The sequence below is a fragment of the Jaculus jaculus genome, chromosome 11 (genome assembly GCF_020740685.1).
Source record: "Jaculus jaculus isolate mJacJac1 chromosome 11, mJacJac1.mat.Y.cur, whole genome shotgun sequence".
NCBI classification, from domain to species: Eukaryota; Metazoa; Chordata; class Mammalia; order Rodentia; family Dipodidae; genus Jaculus; species Jaculus jaculus.
This window is the reverse complement of record NC_059112.1, coordinates 91,399,237-91,418,914: the sequence shown is the minus strand read 5'-3', so window position 1 is coordinate 91,418,914 and position 19,678 is coordinate 91,399,237. Positions and strand designations below refer to the sequence as shown.

Below are 19,678 nucleotides of genomic sequence, written 5' to 3'. Positions count from 1 at the left end.
GATTTTCAACTCCATTCCACTAGCAGCTGCATCTATAGGCCCCTGCACGTGTATATGCACTTACCGACTTCTCTCTGGAATGTGAGACAACCAAGCTTGATAGAGGTTCCCATGAGAAGACAAAGGCAGCCCCATGGAGGTAAGTGGGTATGAGTGTGGGAATCCTTGGTTCTCTTTGCCTGGAACACCTAAAGTCACTTTCCAGTGGCAGGTATTTCTAAATTGGATTAAAAACACATATGTTAGAGTCACTAACATGTTCTCCTGACTCCTTCTTGAGCAAGTTGGAGCCAAAACAGTTAACAGAGGCAAGAAGGCAGCCCTCTGGGTGGACACATGAACCTGCTGAAGTCAGAATCCTTTGACAACAAGCCAAAAGCCTCACCATGGAGGAGGCTGCACCCCATTCAAAACCAGATAAGGTAGGAGAATACCTCGATGTTTCACTTGGCCAGCTCATAATGGGCCACTCGAAGTCTGTCAAGCTCCTGTCTGTATTATCTGATTGTCCCCACATGCTCCTGTCATTCCCCCACCCCCATTGTGTCAGAAGGGCATTACTTGCTGGAGAGTGGCTCTGGGAGGATTATAGTGAAGAGCAGTGAGGCTTGACTAATGGGGGAGCGGGGAGAGCTCGGGCAACACGGGTCGACACAGGCTCTGCTACGCCTCACACGGTCAAACCCAGTGGCAAAGCCAGCTCAGATTTGCGCGTGATAACTTTATTGGCATAAGACAGCAAGAGTTTTCCAGAGCTGATTTCTTTTGAACTCAGAAGAAATAGTATTAGCAGGAGGTAAATATCATTCTCTTAACTTCATTTATCAAAAAGAGATGTGGGGTGTGTGTGTGTGTGTGTGTGTGTGTGTGTGTGTGTGTATGAATGTGGGAGCATGCACATGTATGTGTTTAAACATGATAGTACCTCCACTATCACAAACAGATTTGGGGAAGCTTTTTTTTTTTTTTTTTTTTTTTTGGAAGTAGCTGTAGGGGTATTTATTCCATTGATATTTCTCTTGCCCAGATGACACAAAATTTAATCTGATAATCTTTTCATGTGGAAATTGGAGATAGCCAAACAGTACAGCATGGGTGCCTGATGAGGGCAGGATCCGTGAGGGTCCACATCATGAGCTGAAGCTACTTCTAGATGCGATACGGTCTACTGAATAGTTTTTTTTTTAATTTTTAAATTTTAACTTACTCACTTGCGCATGTGCATGAGTGTGTGTGTGTGGGTGGGTATGCCAGGGTCTTCCCTGCTTTTCTCATCTTGCCCTTCTAAAGATTTGAGTTTCTCAGGTGAGAATACCTCTTGGTAACTTTTATAGAGAACATTGAATGCAGTTGGGTTTTTTGTTTTGTTTTGTTTTTACTTTTTTTTTTTAAATACAGTGTCTCACTATGTAGCTCAGGCTAGCCTTGAACTCAAAATCCGCCTGCTCAGCCCCTTCAGTTCTAAGACTACAGATGTGAGCCACCACGCTTAGCCTTGCGTGTGTTTTCAAAATGAACACTGGAAGGCCTGAGGATGAAGGGCGCTTGGTAGAGGGCTGGCCTAGCGTGCATGAAGCCCCGGGTTCAATCCCCAGCATCTCATAAACGGCATGCTGCTGCACACCTGCCATTCCAGTACTGGTGGGGAAGTGGAGGCAGGAGGATGAAGTGTTCAAAGTCATCCCTGGCTGCATACTTTCAAACAAGCTCTGTCTCAAAGAGAGACAGAGAGGGGGAGAGAGAGAGAGGGACCATGGAGGAATAACAAGCAGTAGTAATAAAATATCTACCAATTACTAAGTGCTAGATACTCAGATGTAGTATTTGACATATGTTATTTCTACTAACTATCTCAAAAACTCTACATACTAATGAAAAAATAAAGCCAACAAGGTAAAAACTCACATACTTAGGGTACGTGGTGGATTTGGACATATCATAATGAGAGATTGAGGGTGAGGCTTTCCAAATTCATGTTAAAAGTTGTTTACTAGATCACACACAATCTGCATTAAAGCAAACCAAGTAGCCCTCCTTGCTGGCTTGATATCAACAAAGGATGGACCAGGGAAGTTGTATTTCATAGAAATTTATTGCAAGCATTGGCTTGGTATAGTGGCACACACCTTTAATCCCAACATTGGTAGGCAGAGGTAGGAGGAAAGCCATGAGTTCGAGGCCACTCTGAGACTACATAGTGAATTTTGCTCCCACATCCTTCCAGTTATTTTCTATGCCTCCATATGAATCTCTATCAAGAAATTAAAGTTAGGTATATACCATAACATTACATATCTTACTATCTATCAATGTATGGTTTTAATGTGCATAGAATGTTGTTATTAACACTTCCCTTACAGGAAAATGTTGTTTAGTTAAAGAAAACCATATGGCTTTTCTAGCCCATCCTAATAGATGTTTTTATGTATTTTTGACTCTATGAATACAGGTATAATAATAAATTTTATGTGCCTACCCATGCTTGTTTCTCTCAAATTAATCCCTAAAATTAAGGCTATTAGATAGTTCGGCAACTAAGGAGACAAAATCTTCAGCCACAACCCAGCTTCTTATGTTGTGAGATTTGGGTAAGCTATTTAGCTTCTAAATGACTTCTATAAAATGAAAATATTAGTACCCACTTCAGTACTGTCAGAAATGGCTAAAAGAGATTTAGAACAGTGCCTGGCACTTAGTAAAAATGCCACAGATGGTTGTAAATGAAAAAAAAAAAAAGAAATACTAGAGCAATGGATGTTTATATTACCAAACTCTCTAATACATATCATTACGTTAGCTTCCAGAAAGAGTCTCACAGCTACATAACGCTTGCTGGGCCTGTGGCCGAGTGGCTAAGAGTATATGGGAAATCAGATCCATTGGTCCCAAACATGTGGCTATTTTGGTGGTGGGGGAGTGAATATAACTTAACCATGATAAACATTAGTTATTGTTTCGTTAAGTGGGGGGTTATAGTAAATATCTACTCTATAGAGTTGCTGTGAAGCCAAAAAAAGATGACAGAAATAGTGGTTAACATAGTGTTTTGCATGGATCCAGGGGTTGCTAGATTTGACTGGTTCTTGTAGTTCTTTCATTTTAAAGAAAATAAAGACGAGGCTTGGAAAATATTACATCCACCATTGAAGCATTAACACAACAGGTGAAAATGACACAAAAAACATGGAAAAAGAAATATCTTGGGCTGGAGAGATGGGTTAGCAGTTAAGCGCTTGCCTGTGAAGCCTAAGGACCCTGGTTTGAGGCTCCATTTCCCAGGACCCACGTTAGCCAGATGCAAGGGGGTGCACGCATCTGGTGTTCGTTTACAGTGGCTGGAGGCCCTAGTGCACCCATTCTCTCTCTCTCTCTCAATCTCTCTTCCTCTTTCTCTGTCTGTTGCTCTCAAATAAATAAATAAAAATAAAAACAAAAAAAATTAAAAAAAGAAATATCTGGTTCTATTATATATTAAAAAAAAATCCAACCAGCCAACATGGGCATCTTAAGGAGAAATGGCCAGCACACCTTCCTATGTCTAAGCTGAGCACACCTTGACACTCCTGGGGCCGGTGGAGTTGACAGTTAGGCTTGTCAAGCTTGCTATTTTAGCCTGGAAGAAAGGGCACTGTGTCTTGTGGGGAAGAAGCAAGAAAATACAATCTTACAAGTAAAAGGAAAATAGTTGTCTACTTGAGAAGAAAAATCAGCTAATCCAGTACCAGGTGCGGAGTAAATGACTCAGCTTAAATCAGGCAGCAAAAGGTGTATTAGCCATTTGAGAGTCAAACAACCCTAGAAGTGGACATAACTCTATAGGCAACACCCGGGATGCTTGAGAAGATAGATCGAAAATGGATAGTGGCCTGATCTTTGGGAACCACTTCATAGATGGAACCAGCCTTCTATGGAGGCCGGGCAAGATGTTCTAATCTGAGACGGTCTTAGGCAGTACTGAGCTCATCAGGACAGACCTACATCACTGACCAAATAACATATGAGCATCTGGCATTTCAGTCTTAAGAATTTTTTTTAAATCCCTATAATTATTTCCTCTGAGTATAGAACAGTAAGAAGTGAATTTCAAACTGAAGTATGAAATATTTAAGACAGAATCACTGAAAAAAAAAATATTTGCAGTGTGCATTGTAAAAGACTACAAATGGTTATCGAAGAAAGTGATGCAAGTTCTTCAGAAGTATTTAAAATAGGACTTTTTTGGAGGAGGATTTTGGTTTCAAATTATTTGAGGAGGTCATAACTTAAGATAGAATAGACTGGGTGAACTCTGAAGGTTCCTTTCTATGATTTGATGACTTTAAAAAAAAAATAAAAAAAGAAAACAACTTGATCCAATGAAGACTTGCCCTGGCTTCTTTTCTCTTGCTGCTACTCAAGGAAGAGCTGTTGCCTTGACAACAAGGGACATTCTTTGGTACCTCATATGCTAATAGGAAAATGGCCAATTTTCTTGTTCATAAAAGAAAACTGTTGGTTAATTTCTCTCCCTTTTTCTCCTGTCCTTCCTAGACACTCTGCAAAGAACCTTAGTGAGCTGCAGAAAATAACAGAGAGCAGTTTGTATCCTCAGAAATCCTCACTGAAACTCATTTACAAAGGAGCTGGGAGTAAGATAATGTGTGAATGAAGAAAAGCAACGCATAGCATAAAATTCTTAACCTGTGGCAGGATATGGCAGAAGCATGGAACAGATTCCAGGAGACAGGTACCAAGTCACTTGCACCCATACCTACTATGGGGTGAGAGCGGAAGACAGTTGCTTCGACCACTGCTTCCAGCCGGGTGTGCTGAATAAACCACTGCTGAATAAACCGTTGCCACGACATTCACGTGTAGCTTTGAGCGGCGCTGATGAGAATCCCACTGCAGACAGATCAGGAGAATAAGTACATCTCACCCAAGTCGGAGTCAACAGTTACCTTCCCTAGGGCAAAAGCAGTGGACCAACCCCCACTGCCTCTACTTGGCTACCTGAGATATAGCCAAACACAGGCTCAAGACAGACAGACAGCTGACAATGAGTGCTTTGAGTAAATATACCCATATGCTATGTGGAGAGCTATAGCTTACAGAATAAAAAAAGCCACCTCTCTGCAGTCTCTTAAAGCCCTAAGTATTGCCCCAGCCAAGGGCCAGATAGGCTTTTGCATGTGTACTTGCCAAGTTGCAACCTCACACCAACCTCTTTCTTTCTTTCATCATACAGATGGCATGTATGGTATCATGACAAGCCACATTCTCTTGTGTCTTGGACCTGTTTTCCCATATAGTACCTATAAGGTATGGTTTGTTTGCAGGTTCCATTCATCTTCATTATCTCCAAGAATTTAGTTTTGCTTATTATTGTTGTTAATAACATGCTTTCTTTTAAATATAAAAGATGAGGAGATTGCTCAGTGGTTAGAGGCACTTGCTTACCAAGTCTACTGGCGTGGGTTTGATTCCCCAGTGCCCATGTAATGCCAAACCTCAAAAGTGGTGCATGTATCTGGTGTTCATTTGCAGTAGCAAGTGACCCTGGGGCACACACCCCCGCCTCCACACCATCAAATAAATAAAATACGTAAAAATAAACAAGTATACAAATAATTTGTGCTCTTTGTAAAGAAAATGTAGAAAAGAGCAAAGAAAGAAATAAAGACTGTTTTTTTGATATTACTGTCATCACCATCATTTTTGCTGTGCACTGAACCCATGGCCTTGCCCATGTGAGGCAAGTGCTCTACCAATGACTTAAACATCTAGCAATCCTGTATTTTATTTTATTTTATTTTTTTTGAGGTAGGGTCTCAGTCTAGCCCAGGCTGACCTGGAATTCACTATGGAGTCTCAGGGTGGCCTCGAACTCACAGAGATCCTCCTACCTCTGCCTCCTGAGTGCTGGGATTAAAGGCGTGCGCCACCACACCCGGCTCTAAAAGCAGCTTTATGTCCATGGCTTTGTTTTTGTATTTATTTTTATTTTTAGAGAGACAGAGAGAGAATGGGCACGCCAGGGCGGTCAGTGGCTGCAGACTCCTGACACATGCACCCTCTTGTGCACATGTGTGACATTGCGTGCTTGCATCATTGTGTGTCTGACTTATGTGTGGGACCTGGAGATTTGAACATGGGTTCTTAGGCTTCACAGGCAAGTGCCTTAACCGGTAAGCCGTCTCTCTGGCCCAATCCTGTATTATTTTGAAGAGAAATACTGAAAGCAAATAAAGTCGTTGTTGGCATTTCTTTTGCTGTAATTATGAGGATAGCACAGGACACAGGGCACACTATCTGCTTCCTGCCCCTGTCTTTCTCTGTTTTCTGTGCGAAGTTCTATACCTCCTGCCCTGCAGAATAAGCACACCGATGAGAAATACAAATGTGCATGTCTCTGTTGGTGTTTGTATATACTCAGATGCCTGAAACAAAGTGGTTGTCAAGCTCATGACCATCTTCACAGTGAGTCACATCTTGGGAAAGGTATCTTCAAGTGGTTTTGAACACTTGGCTATTTGTGGCAAGGTATGGCTGAGAGAAATTTTGGGGCTTTCCCAAAGAATGGTAAAACCATCCTCTTGACTTCTCCCACTTCTTAATAGTCACAAAATCTTACCTTCTGCCTCTTTTATCTTCCTCCATTTCATATTCTTGTTATTGACGTCTTTTCCATTCTTCTTCCCCATTTGAAATTTGTGACCTCGTACTAACTTTTCTTGTCTTATCACATCTCATTCCAAGACAAATGCCACCCCTCAAAAGCCACCCCATGCCCAGCAACGTTGAGCTGTTTATAATTTCTCAGAACTGTCCTTCTTTGGCACTTTCACTGGGAACCCTGGTGCTCCTATGTTTCAGGTTTCAGGTAAGACTTTTTACTTCCTGGATGGCTCCTCAGCCCCTGCTCCCTTTCCACCTGTTGAAGTGGACCTGGTCTTCTTGGTGAGTCCGCATAGCCTTGCTGCACTGTGGGCACTTGCTATGCATTCACTTATTTAATTAGAGTTCTGGAAGGCAGAAGTTCCCTTTCAGTAACTGCTGGTCCTGGGGATCACTGAGCTCTCTCACTTCCCCTAGCATGGTGATTTTCAAATATGGGGCTGGGCCAGATGCATCACCATCAAAAGGAGAGTGTGTTAATGAGCAGATTCCTGGACTCCAGCTTCAGAGTCTCATGCAGTGAGAGTGAGGTGAGGCCCTAGGAGTAACATTCTCTTTTCACAGGCTCATTGCTGTAACCGCTGAAGTGTTTGGGCATGCTCTTCCTTTGAGATGCTCCTGAAGTCTCTATAACCATGGATGGGATGAAATGTTGAAACCAGGTCAGAGTTACAGGGTTGGGTGCAGCCATGGCCTCCTCCCACGGCACCAGTACCTGGAGGAAGTTCATAGATGCACTGACTACAGACAGCATGCCGTGCATTTGGTTACCAATGGCTGATGACTGTTAATGCAACAAAAGAATGAGTGTCTCGGGCTGGGGAGATGGCTTAGCGGTTAAGCGCTTGCCTGTGAAGCCTAAGGACCCCGGTTCGAGGCTTGGTTCCCCAGAACCCACGTCAGCCAGATGCACAAGGGGGCGCACGCGTCTGGAGTTCGTTTGCAGAGGCTGGGAGCCCTGGCGCGCCCATTCTCTCTCTCTCCCTCTATCTGTCTTTCTCTCTGTGTCTGTCACTCTCAAATAAATAAATTGAAAATTAAAAAAAAAAAAAAAAGAATGAGTGTCTCAGCATAGCTGTGCTGGTGAGACAGAGCAAAATAAGCTAGCCCCTCTCTTTGATGCCGCTTGCTGTGTAAGAGGGGATCTAGTGTCATGAGAGGAAACAATATATTAGCGAAGCATTTTTAGGGTGGAGAGGCTGATGTGGTGAGTACCCAGGCAGAGGGAGCAGATGTTTCAAGATTTAAAGTGAAAGAGATTTTGAGGAATAAGGAACAAATGAGGCTGAGCTCGAATATCCAGTACAAGCCGGGTGTGGTGGCGCACGCCTTTAATCCCAGCACTCGGGAGGCAGAGGTAGGAAGATCACCGTGAGTTTGAGGCCAGTCTGAGACTACATAGTGAATTCCAGGTCAGTCCGGGCTAGAGTGAGACCCTACCTTGAAAAAACAAAGCAAAAACAAACAAACAAGCAACAACAATGAAAAAGAATATGCAGTATAAGATGAAGGGGAATAAAAGAAAACGCAGGGAGTCGACAGGGCTCAGGTCATGAGGGCCTTGTAAACCAAGTGAGGGGTCATGGAGAGATGCGAAGGTTATTTGAGAGCTATAGAAATCACTTTGGGCGAGATGTGAGGATGGAAGCAGAAAGATCCACTCTGGAAGTTGGCAGACTGGTCAAGGAGCAGCTTCTGTGGTAAGCCCTTCAAAGGAAAGAATGGCCATGTTGTCATTGTCACTGAAGGAACTCTGCATATGCCGGAGAGCTCAATACATAAGAGTACCTAAGCATGGTGTTGTACATCTTTAATCCCAGCAGAGGTGACATGACCTTAGTGACATGGAGGCCAGCGTGGCATCACAGAATGAGTTCCAGGTCACCCTTAGAGTGAGACCCTGATTCAAGCAAGCAAGCAAACATACAAACACAAAGCAACACAAAAAAGTAAGAATAAAGAAGAACTTATTATAACAAGGCAAGGTAACATGCATGGTCTCTGTTTCTCTTTGTTGAGCTGTCATTCCCTGGACTGAGACCGTGTGGTTTTTCCCTAACATGTAACAGGAAAGTTAATGAAGCTATGGGAGCAGGAAGGTGCCAACGGCAAAAGTCACTTGACCAGTTACTTCTCATTTTCCTGTGTTGTAGCAGGATCTACTCCTTAAAGGATGTAGCTAGTGAATCAGACCATTTCATGAAGTTTTTGGTGAGAAGATTGTGAATATCTATCTTATGTGCAGCCCTCATCAGTAACCACAGGTCTCACGCCTCCTTAGGAACAACAAAACAAATGGAGTATTTCCAGAGGAAGTGAATGGACCTTATGAAAGCACATGACAGATAACTAAATTAACACAGTGGCGAACATTGTCTAATTTTTATATAAGTAGTTGATGATACCTTTTTTCTTGCTTTACAATACTTTCCAAACATTTTAAACACCGGGACAAACAGCATATAACAAATCTGCCAAAGGAGGCAAAAATAGGTAACTTTGGATTCAAGTTGTTTGTCCTGTAGCTGTGTTTAAAATCAATAAGTAACATAAGTTAATTATGGGTTGCTGGGTGATATGAACTAACTGTGATCTCTGAATATAGTTCCTACTTTCTTAAAGCTTTGGGACTTTGGTGCTCATAAGGAAACAATATATTTGCTTAGCTTAATAACCAACTCAATAACACCCTTCATGTTTATATATTTGATATATGTCTTAAAAATGCATATTATTTCCTCAAAACATTGCTTTACATGTTGATTTATCTGTGACAATCTTAAATTTAAACTTTCAGTGTTAATTATTGTCATTATTATGGCTTTATGACAACAGCAACGAGCCGTGTTTAGAGGAATAAGGATTATCATTTTGCATCTGGATGTTTTGAACAGACTGACAGAATTCTGTGTATCAGATTGTTAGGATGGCATTTGGTCTACAATTATTTCTGGGGTGGGGAGTTTTCTCAAGCACATCTCTAACGTTGCACCCAGAGATTTGGTTCAAATGTTGAGAATAATGGCCTTTATAAAAATACTAGATCTGGATCAGAGCTTTGGATCCCAATGAACAAAAGACAAAAATTTTTTTAAAAAAAAGATAAAAGAAATAAAAAAAAAAAAGTAAAAAGGCACTCTTGGTGCTTTACATACACAGACATGTAGCACCATCTACTGGATTAGAGTAAAGGAGTAAAATCAGTAAAATATGTGTTTCCACCAGCAAATGTGTGAACCTCTGAAAATCAGAGTTTCTTAAAGTATTGGCTTGCCTAATTACTTTGACTTTCTGGGTTGTTTTACTGACAGATGTGAAAACTTTAATATAAAAGGCCTTTGGTTTTAGGAAATAGAGAAGATTGCTAGCTGTTTAAAGCCACTCATCTATAGCAACTGAACACACACACATACACACACACACACACACACACACACACACTCTGTTAATTACACCATAACACATGAATATGCATCCTGTTGTTCTCCCTTCTATTATAGTGGTTTCCATTGATGAAATGAGTATCATGACTGTGTATTTTACAATAAAGGATACTAGACAGATTGCAGCTGGGGCTGGCGACACAGTTCAGTGGGAGAGCACTTGTCTTCCAGGTACAAAGCCCCAGAACTGAAGCCCAGCACCAGAAAAAAAAAAAAAAAAAAAAGTCTATAATTAAAGAGGTCATTCCACCAATGTTCTTCAGCATTAGAAAATATTTTCTTTACATATAGTTATAGTCTTTTCTTATTTAGGAGAAATACATTTGTTAGGACAATGCATTCCTTATTTGAGCAACTATTAACCAAGCGATTAACAGGAAGCCAGATTCAGTGATTAAAAAAAAAAAAAAAAAAAAAAACCACCAAAAATGGCCTCAGAAATGTTGCATATTCTTTGGCTGTGAAGTGTGTACGTCGGTGGAAGTACAACTAACAGCCAGGGGCAATCTTCTAATCCTGAAGTTATATAAATGCTCTGAGCCTAGTTACATACAAGCGTGTTAAGAATTGATTATATAGGGCTGGAGAGATGGCTTAGTTGGTTAAGTGCTTCCCTTGAGAGCCTACGGATCCAGGTTCAAGGCTCGATTCCCCTGGATCCACATTAGCCAGATGCACAAGGGGGCACATGCATCTGGAGTTCATTTGCAGTGGCTGGAGGCCCTGGTGCACTCATTCTCTCTTTCTATCTGCCTCTTTTTCTCTCTGTCTGTCGCTCTCAAATAAATAAAAACAAAACAAAAAAGAATTGATTATATAAAAAAGGTCTGAGTAGAGAATGTATCATATTTCTGTGTAGCAAAACAACACAGTAAAAGTCTCAGTTCTTAAATTCTTCTGAATATTTAATGAAATTCAGTGAAAATTTATATGGCCCCCTCATTTTGAAAACAAATCAAAACCATACAAAGGTTGACAACTTGTTTCTACAACTTTAAATTTCCTTTAGAGATATTTCTGAGCATAGACTGAAATGTAGGAATGCCAGTGACCAATGGTGCATTTGACTGTACCATGCTAAAAGCCTATGCTGCTCAAAACAGAATGGTACAAAGGCTATATGCCTGATTTCTATGCCTCAGATATAGCTGATGCTGCTACAGGGGAACCAAATTTAAATTTTTTTTTTTTGTTTATTTTTACTTATTTGAGAGCAACAGAGAGAGAGAGAGAGAAAGAAAGAGGCAGATAGAGAGAGAGAGAGAGAATGGGCATGCCAGGGCCTCCAGCCACTGCAAACCGAACTCCAGATGCGTGTGCCCCCTTGTGCATCTGGCTAACGTGGGTCCTGGAGAATGGAGCCTTGAACCAGGGTCCTCAGGCTTCACCGGCAAGCGCTTAACCACTAAGCCATCTCTCCAGCCCAGGAACCAAATTTTAAAAGCTTGGACAAAATGACTTTAAGTTCTTATGCCATTCTTTAACCAAATTTATTTCAGTAAGCAAATGTGCTCTGTATGTACATACATCCAGGTTGATATTAATAACCTATGCAGAAGCCAAAGCCAATTGGAATCACTGGAGCTAAAAAGGGCAATAAAAAGGGCCTGTGCTCCCAGATCATGAGGCCATACATATATGACTCGGATGAGAGGTAGCTTAATTCAAAAGATTTCTTTATACTGGGAACAATTGTGAATCTCTTCTAACTTGTGCCAGGACATCTTTAAATAAATCCAGATTTGTACAGCTTTTAATGGCACCCAATGGCTCTATGGTACCAAGCTTTGCCCCTGGCTACCCCCAGGACAAATTTAAAAAGGTACACTCCGGAAGGCTATTATACAAAATACGGCATCAAAATTGAATGTTGTGTATAGGTTTCTGGTAACTCTGCTAATATCTCCACTGTTTTACAAGCCAAATGGAAACAGATTCAGACTATGTCAGAGACTACTATGCCATTCAAAGAACAGTTCTGGAAGAAAATCTCAGCCGGCTCATGCTCAGATGGTCCTGACAAGTCAACTCCATCTACCTGGGTTCCTTCAAATGCTCCCCAAGGACTAGAAGTCCACAAGAAGGACAACCCTGAAGGCAACCAGATTTCTGTGTGCTCACTTCTCATTAACTCCTTACTTTCATTCTTTCTCCCCAACATTTTCTTCTAAGACTGTCTTCCTACACGCCATCAAAACACTTCCAGGGTCCTTTAGAGTAGCTCTCTCTGGGAGAGACTCTCTCACTGACACATTCACGTCCCATTCAGCAGGAAATAGTTCACGATCTGACACCATGACCCCTTGTCCTCTAACAGCTAGTGTCTTCTCATGTGAGGGGAGATGGGGGAGGTAGAGTTAGAGTGACTGGACCCCTGCAGATAAAAAGAGCAGGAAAGTTTTTCTTATCTCTTGCCTAGTTCCAAAACAGTGTTTTTCCACAAACAGTCAGGACCCCTCCTAGGAGGGAGGTCTTTTGTAAGATTTAAATATTATGGTTGGTCAAGTTTAGCCCCTGAACTCCTAATCTTTTCCTAAGACAGCCCACCACCCTAAGCTTATAAATACCTTTGCAAGGAGAAGGCAGGCTCTCACTCTCTCTGATCACTTGGGAACTTAACAGCTGTGGGTGAGTTTTTCCCTTTGCTGGGCCTAGGCTGGCTTGGCCCAGGCCCAGCCAGGAGGGGCTCCCCTAGCCCTTACTCTGTGCAAGGTTCTTTATCCCCTCCAGCTCTCCACATGGCAGTTGCACCTTGAACTTTATTTTCTTTTGTCTTTCCATGCTTTTTTTTTTTTCCAGATCCTTATTTGGCCACATGGACTCCTGAGCTGCACATGGCCCACATGGGCTTTTGGGCTCCACGTGGTGTACTTCTCTTCTCCCCACTTTGTTTCCCCTCACCCCTCAGCCTTCCCCTGTCTGCACTCCTTTGTAAAATCTGAATAAAATGTGGTATTCAAAAAATAATAAAAAAAAAACCAGTATGGTACATTTGCAGTGATAAGTAAATGGATGAATTATCAGACATTAAGAAACATATCTGTACATGTATAAGAATTTAATATGTAAATGGATGCATTTCAAACAAAGGAGATAGATTACTTACTAAAATAGTCTACTGCTATCTGTTTTGGAAATGAGTCATGAATCTACTTCCTCTCAGACATGAACATAAATTTCATATGAGTTAAGAATTTTAGTATAGAATGCATGATTGAAGCAAGATGTGGTGGTGCCAGTACAGGCTGAAGTACAAGGATGTTGTTAGTTCAAGGCCAGCCTGGGGCTACAGAGTGCATTTCAGGTCAACTGGGTCAAGAATAAGACCTTCCCTTGAACAAAACTAAACCAAACAACCAAACAAAAACAGAATACATGATTTTAAAGTATAAGAGCTGGCACGCCTTTAATCTCAGCACTCAGGAGGCAGAGGCAGGAGGATCCCCATGAATTCGAGGCCACCCTGAGAATACAGAGTGAATTTCAGGTCAGCCTGGGCTACAGTGAGACCCTACTTCAAAAATAAATAAGTAAATAACTAAATAAAGGTGCTAAAAGAAATCCTTGGAATCTATTTTTATAGTTGCCTGGGAAAGGCCTTCCTCTGTGTGACACAAAATATCAAAGTTATCCAAGAAAAGAATGACATATCTAACTACATATGAATTTAAAACTTTTCTTTCAATCCCACATATATTCTCAACAGATTATATTGAACATAATCATGTTCTAGTCATTATTCTAGTGTTTGAACCCAGGAAAACAACATATATGTGATTCCTATTACCATGCATCCTAAGTCTGGAAGCAAAGATAGAAAATGAATAAACAAATATAAACATAAAGATCAATTGTGTTGAGATGTTTGAATGTGATGACTAAATGTAAAAAGGTTTACATGAGAGAAAAATAACAAGAAAAATGACAATGGATTGAATGGGCAGGAAAGGCCGCTCAGGTTTATATATAAACTGAAGAATATTGGAGTTGTAACAAATAACACAGAAGCAGTCATTAGGAAAAGAAAATGTCCAGGCATAAAAGCAGCCCAACGTGTCTGAACACCCTCCTTTCCTCCCTTCCTTCCTTCTTTGGACTCCTTCTTTTTGGTCAAATAATGTTAAATAGTCAGGGTGATTGAAACCCAGTGACTAGGGAAGACAGAAAGAGATAGAGTGGAAAAACTTGGCACAAGTCATATCACAGTGGGCGGTGCAGGCAGTCAATGATATAACCCTGGAACTGGGAATCCAATGAAGCATTTTCACCTGGAAGATATCTTGTGCAAGTTTTCAAAAGGAAAACCCATACATGATATAACTACTTGGAAAAAATTCTGACATGTTTTTACAAACCTGAAATACACCTGCCTTAGAATCAGCAATTGCTTTTTTGATGTTCATCCAAGATAAATAAAAAGATTACATCTATCAAAATGCTTGTGTTGGGAGTACAAGTTAATTATTCTGAAACTATTTCAAGTATATACTGGGGCTGAACAAGTAAAAAATAAATGAACAAGTAAAAAATAAATGATGGGTGGGAGGAGCAAGTTTTTCATTATTAAGAGGAAAGTTTCAAGTTAGAAGGGAATGTAAGAAGGAGCTCTGTGGTACTGGGTCAAAGAATGATGTCATTATGTGTTAATGTTTATCTTATACAGATAGACACAAAACAAGATGTACAACATTTAGCTCTTTCTGGTGCAAATGCCCAGAATCTCTGAGACTCTCTAGTAGCAAACATACCCAGAGCTCAGATCTTCATTTGTAAATACCACTCACTAGGGTAAAGAATGAAGCTTCTAGGGCTGGAGAGATAGCACAATGATTAAAGGCACTTGCTTGCAAAGCCTAATGGCCATGGGTTCGATTCCCCAAGACCCATGTAAAAAGTCACATGCACAAAAGTGGCACACGCACCAAGAGTTCATTTCTAGTGGCATGAGGCCCTGGCATGCCCATACTCTCTCTTTTCTCTCAAATTAATACATGCTTTTTTTTTTGTTTTTTTTTTAAAGAATGGACGACTTGGGCTGGTGACATGGTTTAGTGGCTAAGGCACTTGACTGCAAAGCCAAATGACCCAGTTTTGATACCTCAGGGCCCATGTAAGCCAGATGCATAAGATGGTGCATGCGTCCTGGCATGCCATTCTCTCTCTGCCTCTTTCTCATAAATAAATAATAAATAAATACATAAAATTATTTAAATAAAGAATGGACGATTCTTGGGTTGTGCCAGGATGAACTCAGGATTAAGCTAGGAGTCTTACAATGCCAGAAAAATCAGATTTCCAAAAATATGAATGGTCAGAGGTCTATCAGAGACATGGCCAATGAATCAAGTGACAAAATAGATAGCATAGTTTGGAATAATAACCCAAAGTATAAAATATACATGGGTCCATAGTGAACGCAACCCAAGGAATAGATTATAGAAGTGAAAATTGTAACCTTACAGTGAAAAGACCTGGCTTACATAACCTTTAAAATGGAGGGTCAAGGGCTGGAGAGATGGCTTAGTGGTTAAGCTCTTGCCTGTTAAGCCTAAGGACCCTGGTTCAAGGCTCGATTCCCCAGGACCCACTTTAGCCAGATGCACAAGGGGGCGCACACATCTGGAGTTTGTTTGCAGTGACTGGAGGCCCTGGTGCGCCCATTCTCTCCCCCCCCCCCGCCCTCTCTCTCTCTCTCTCTCTCTCTATCTCTCAGAGCTGGGCATAGTGGTGCATACCTTTAACCATAGCACTTGGGAGGCAGAGGTAGGAGAATTGCTGTGAGTTCGAGACCACACTAAGACTACATAGTGAATTACAGGTCAGCCTGGTCTAGAGTGAAACCCTACCTTGAAAAACAAAAAACAAACAAACAAAAAATTGAGGGTAAAATCACTAGTGGTGTTGGGGAAAGTCCCTTTCATCATGTGAGAAGAAGGGTACATCACCTTGTGGTTTTCTTTCCAAAAACTTAACACTCTAGGCTAACGATAAGGCAAACACCAGACAAAACCAAGCTGGATATTTTACACAGTACCTGATCGGGACTCAGGACTGTCAAGGTAAATAAAAACTAAGAATTTAAAAACAAACAAACAAACAAACAAACAAAAACCTGAGGACTTGTGCTAGGTCAGGGATACTAAAGAGACATGACAACAAAAGGTTGGCTTGGTTCCAGGAACAGAAAAAAGAACATTTAGGAAAGCACTGCAAAATCTGGAGTTTTATTTATAGTACCAGTGTTCCTTTTCTGTTTGTTTTTTGAACAAATGTGCCATGGTCATGTGAAATGGGGACGGGAGGACTAAAGGTAGGCAAGGGATATATAAGGACTCTTCTTTGCAATTTCTATATAGATCCAAGATGACTTCCAACAAAAAGCATAGAATCACAATATGAATGTTCTGTGAAAAAGAGCACTCTACATAAAAATGTGCACACTTATGCCAGCGTGGGTCTGACCAGATGAGAGAAATCACATAGAATTTAATAGGGAAAGTTGATTAAAAATTAACTGCTAGGTGTATTGGTGCGTGCTTGTAAATCCCAGAATTTGAGAGGCTGAGGCAAAAGTAGTGTGAGTTTAAAGGCCAGACCACACCACATAGCGAGACCTTGTTTTTTTTTTTTTTTAATAATTTTAATTGTTGTCTAAGCAGGCACTGAGTGGTGTGCAAAGATGTCACAGGAGCGTCAGAGAGAGAGACCTGGAGCAGTTTTCCCGCCTTTGCTGTATAACCCACCTACCTGGGGTTCCCACCACCTTTATTCGGAAAATGTCTTATTTATGACTTCCACTGGGTTCTGTCTCTCTAAAAACCATCATCAAAGCGCTTCCACGTGAGATCATGATTATTTGGGGTAAACTGAATCCGTGTCTCTGGCCTTGGTCCTTTATTATCTGAGTCTGAATACACTCTTACTCCCTTTGGAGGTGAGGGCGGTGTTGTTCATGGACCCTGCGCTCCTCCATCCATCAGTTCACCTCGGCGGCCCTTCGCCGGGCACCCTGCGACCGGATCGTGCACCCCGCGACCGGATCGTGCACCCCGGTACCCTGCTCCTCCAGCCCGCCGGAGCCTGCAAATGTGCGCGCTCGGGAAGCGCTGCACGCGTTCTCGACCTCCCGCCAGCCTGCACGGCTAACCGGGACAGTTTAGATTTGCACCTCCCACAACTCCAAGGACTTTCCTCCGCCGAAAGCAGGGAATTCTCCAGGAAGTCCCGCCCCTTGCCCCAGGCGGGAGGGCTTCCTGTTTGGTAACTAAGGACGCCGGCTGTTGCTAGGGCCCGGAAGGGCTGGCGGCGCGGCTCTCCGCGTAGCCATGAGCAGCGAGTTTCTGGCTGAGCTGCGCTGGGAGGATGGGTTCGCCATCCCCGTGGCCAACCAGGAGAACAAGACGCTGGAGGAGCGGGTGAGGACGCGTCAGGGCCGGGGAGCAGCGGTGGGGAGGATCAGGGACGGAGGACCGAGTGACCACTTGAGGATTCTTGAGGACCGGCCCAGGACGCATCTGGACTGGGCTCGCCAACCTCACCCCTTCCGTCTGCTGCTGCCTGACCTGTCCAGTACTTACACTGGGCAGTTGGTTGCCCCCGTCACAGTCCTGCCCCCGTTGCACGGGCGAGCGCATCTTGCCTGGCTGGCCCGTTGGGACATTCTCGCGGGCTTGCTGCTGGCGAAGGAGACGGTTGCTGCATGGCACTTTCCAGCACGGTGGCAGCTATCCAGCTCGGAGGAGGCTTCCAATGCCAGCTTGGGTTCTCAGCGTCTAGCAACGGGTGTCACGAATCGCCCAGATTTTTTTTTTTATTTTGTTTATTTATTTGAGAGAGACAGACAGAGAGAGAAAGAAAGAGAGAGAGAATGGGCGCGCCAGGGCCTCCAGCCACTGCAAATGAACTCCAGATGCGTGCGCCCCCTTGTGCATCTGGCTAACGTGGGTCCTGGGGAATCGAGCCTCGAACCGGGGTCCTTAGGCTTCACAGACAAGCGCTTAACCGCTAAGCCATCCCTCCAGCCCTCGGCCAGATTTTTGTCAGTGGAAAGTTCTCAGGATTTGGTGATAGGTTGTGTGGAAGAGAGGTCCAACAAGGGCAGGCGATGCTTAATGCAAATTGACAAAACAGAAAAATTTCTTCCCCATGAAGAAAGGAAAATCCCATTGACCGTCTTTTGACAAGAATGGGAACACTTCAAAGTATTCTGACCTTTTTACTCACCGCTAATTTAGAATTTTTTTCTTTCTTAAGGTTAGGGAACATTAGGGAAGGTACAAGGAATACAAAATACAGTGCCGGTTCAGATCCTACCTGTCAACCCTGAGTCTGTCTCTTCTTCAAAACAGATGAGTTAAAAAAAGAAAAAGTCACTTTCGGCTGGAGAGATGGCTTAGCGGTTAAGGCGTTTTCTTGCAAAGCCAAAGGACCCGGGTTCGATTCTCCAGGACCCACAAGGGGGCGCATGCATCTGGAGTTCGTTTGCAGTGGCTGGAGGCTCTGCTGCACTCATTCTCTCGCTCTGTCAAAAATAAATACATAAATAATCACTTTCATTATTTTTATAGGCACTAAGGACATAATGTAGGCAAAATCTTCAGTTGTCTCACAGGCTGTATGTTACTTATCTTGGCTGTTTAAAAAAAAATTACAAAGAGAACCCAAATTGCTTCTCCTAAATAAACTCTGACCTTATAAACTCTTACAAACAATATATTTAAATAGAATAAAAATAATGGTGCTTATGATTTTATATTACCCAGGCTTATTTTATTGTATGTAGCCTCATGCCTTTGTCTTGTCATTAGTCTTAATTTCCCTTAATTTAACTTGTTTTAGTGGCTCTCACTTTTCTTGAGTTTTTCATTTTGATTCTTTTGTTTTTTTTTTCTATGATAGGCTGCTTGCTATCCTTCAGTGGTGATTTCAGGAGGGGTGGTTTGGTACGAGCTTTTAGTTATCTGCATCCTAGCTCACTACACACTCCTTACATTGTCTGCTTAACTTTATATACCTGAAGGCAGATGCTTGTGATATCCTCTCATATCCCCTATCTCCTTTGACCTCCTTTTAGAGTCCTGTGAGTTCCCATATAGATTGAATTCCCCACAGGTCTACTCCCAGATGTTAATTTGTTTATTCATCCACTGGGCTGAGACTCTGTTTCCTCCTTTTCTTGCATTATTTTCTTATTTTGATGGAATACTTACTTGTGCCTCGTTGCTATCATTTGAATATGAAGTGTCACAGTGACGGTGACGTGACTAACACACTGGAAAGAAGGAATGTAAACACCGGACCTTTGAATCACAGAAAATATCTGCTTACCTCCACATTTGCTAATAGTTTGGCTAGGTGGAGCATTCATTGTAGATTGAAAATAACATTTACCCTAGAAATTGGAAAACATTTCTGTATTATCATCTGGCAGTGGTGCTGGTGAGGTAGGCTCTCACTGTAGCCCAGGCTGACCTGGAATTCACTATGGAGTCTCAGGGTGGCCTTGGACTCATGTGATCCTCCTACCTCTGCCTCCCAAGTGCTGGGACTAAAGGTGTGTACCACCACGCCCAGCCAAA

At 42.2% G+C, this 19,678-nt stretch overlaps 1 protein-coding gene across 2 annotated transcripts in view; it reads left to right on the top strand.

Annotated features, from left to right (window-relative positions):
• Nucleotides 1–17,388: 17,388 nt before the first annotated feature.
• Nucleotides 17,389–19,678, top strand: part of Ccdc39 (coiled-coil domain containing 39) — a 36,850-nt gene continuing 34,560 nt past the window's right edge. For both annotated transcript variants that reach the window (XM_045161457.1, XM_004652314.3), the window contains exon 1: nucleotides 17,389–17,515. In XM_045161457.1, coding sequence (XP_045017392.1) covers nucleotides 17,426–17,515 — 90 coding nt within the window. In that variant the 5' untranslated portion in view covers nucleotides 17,389–17,425. The remainder of the gene's footprint in view (nucleotides 17,516–19,678) is intronic.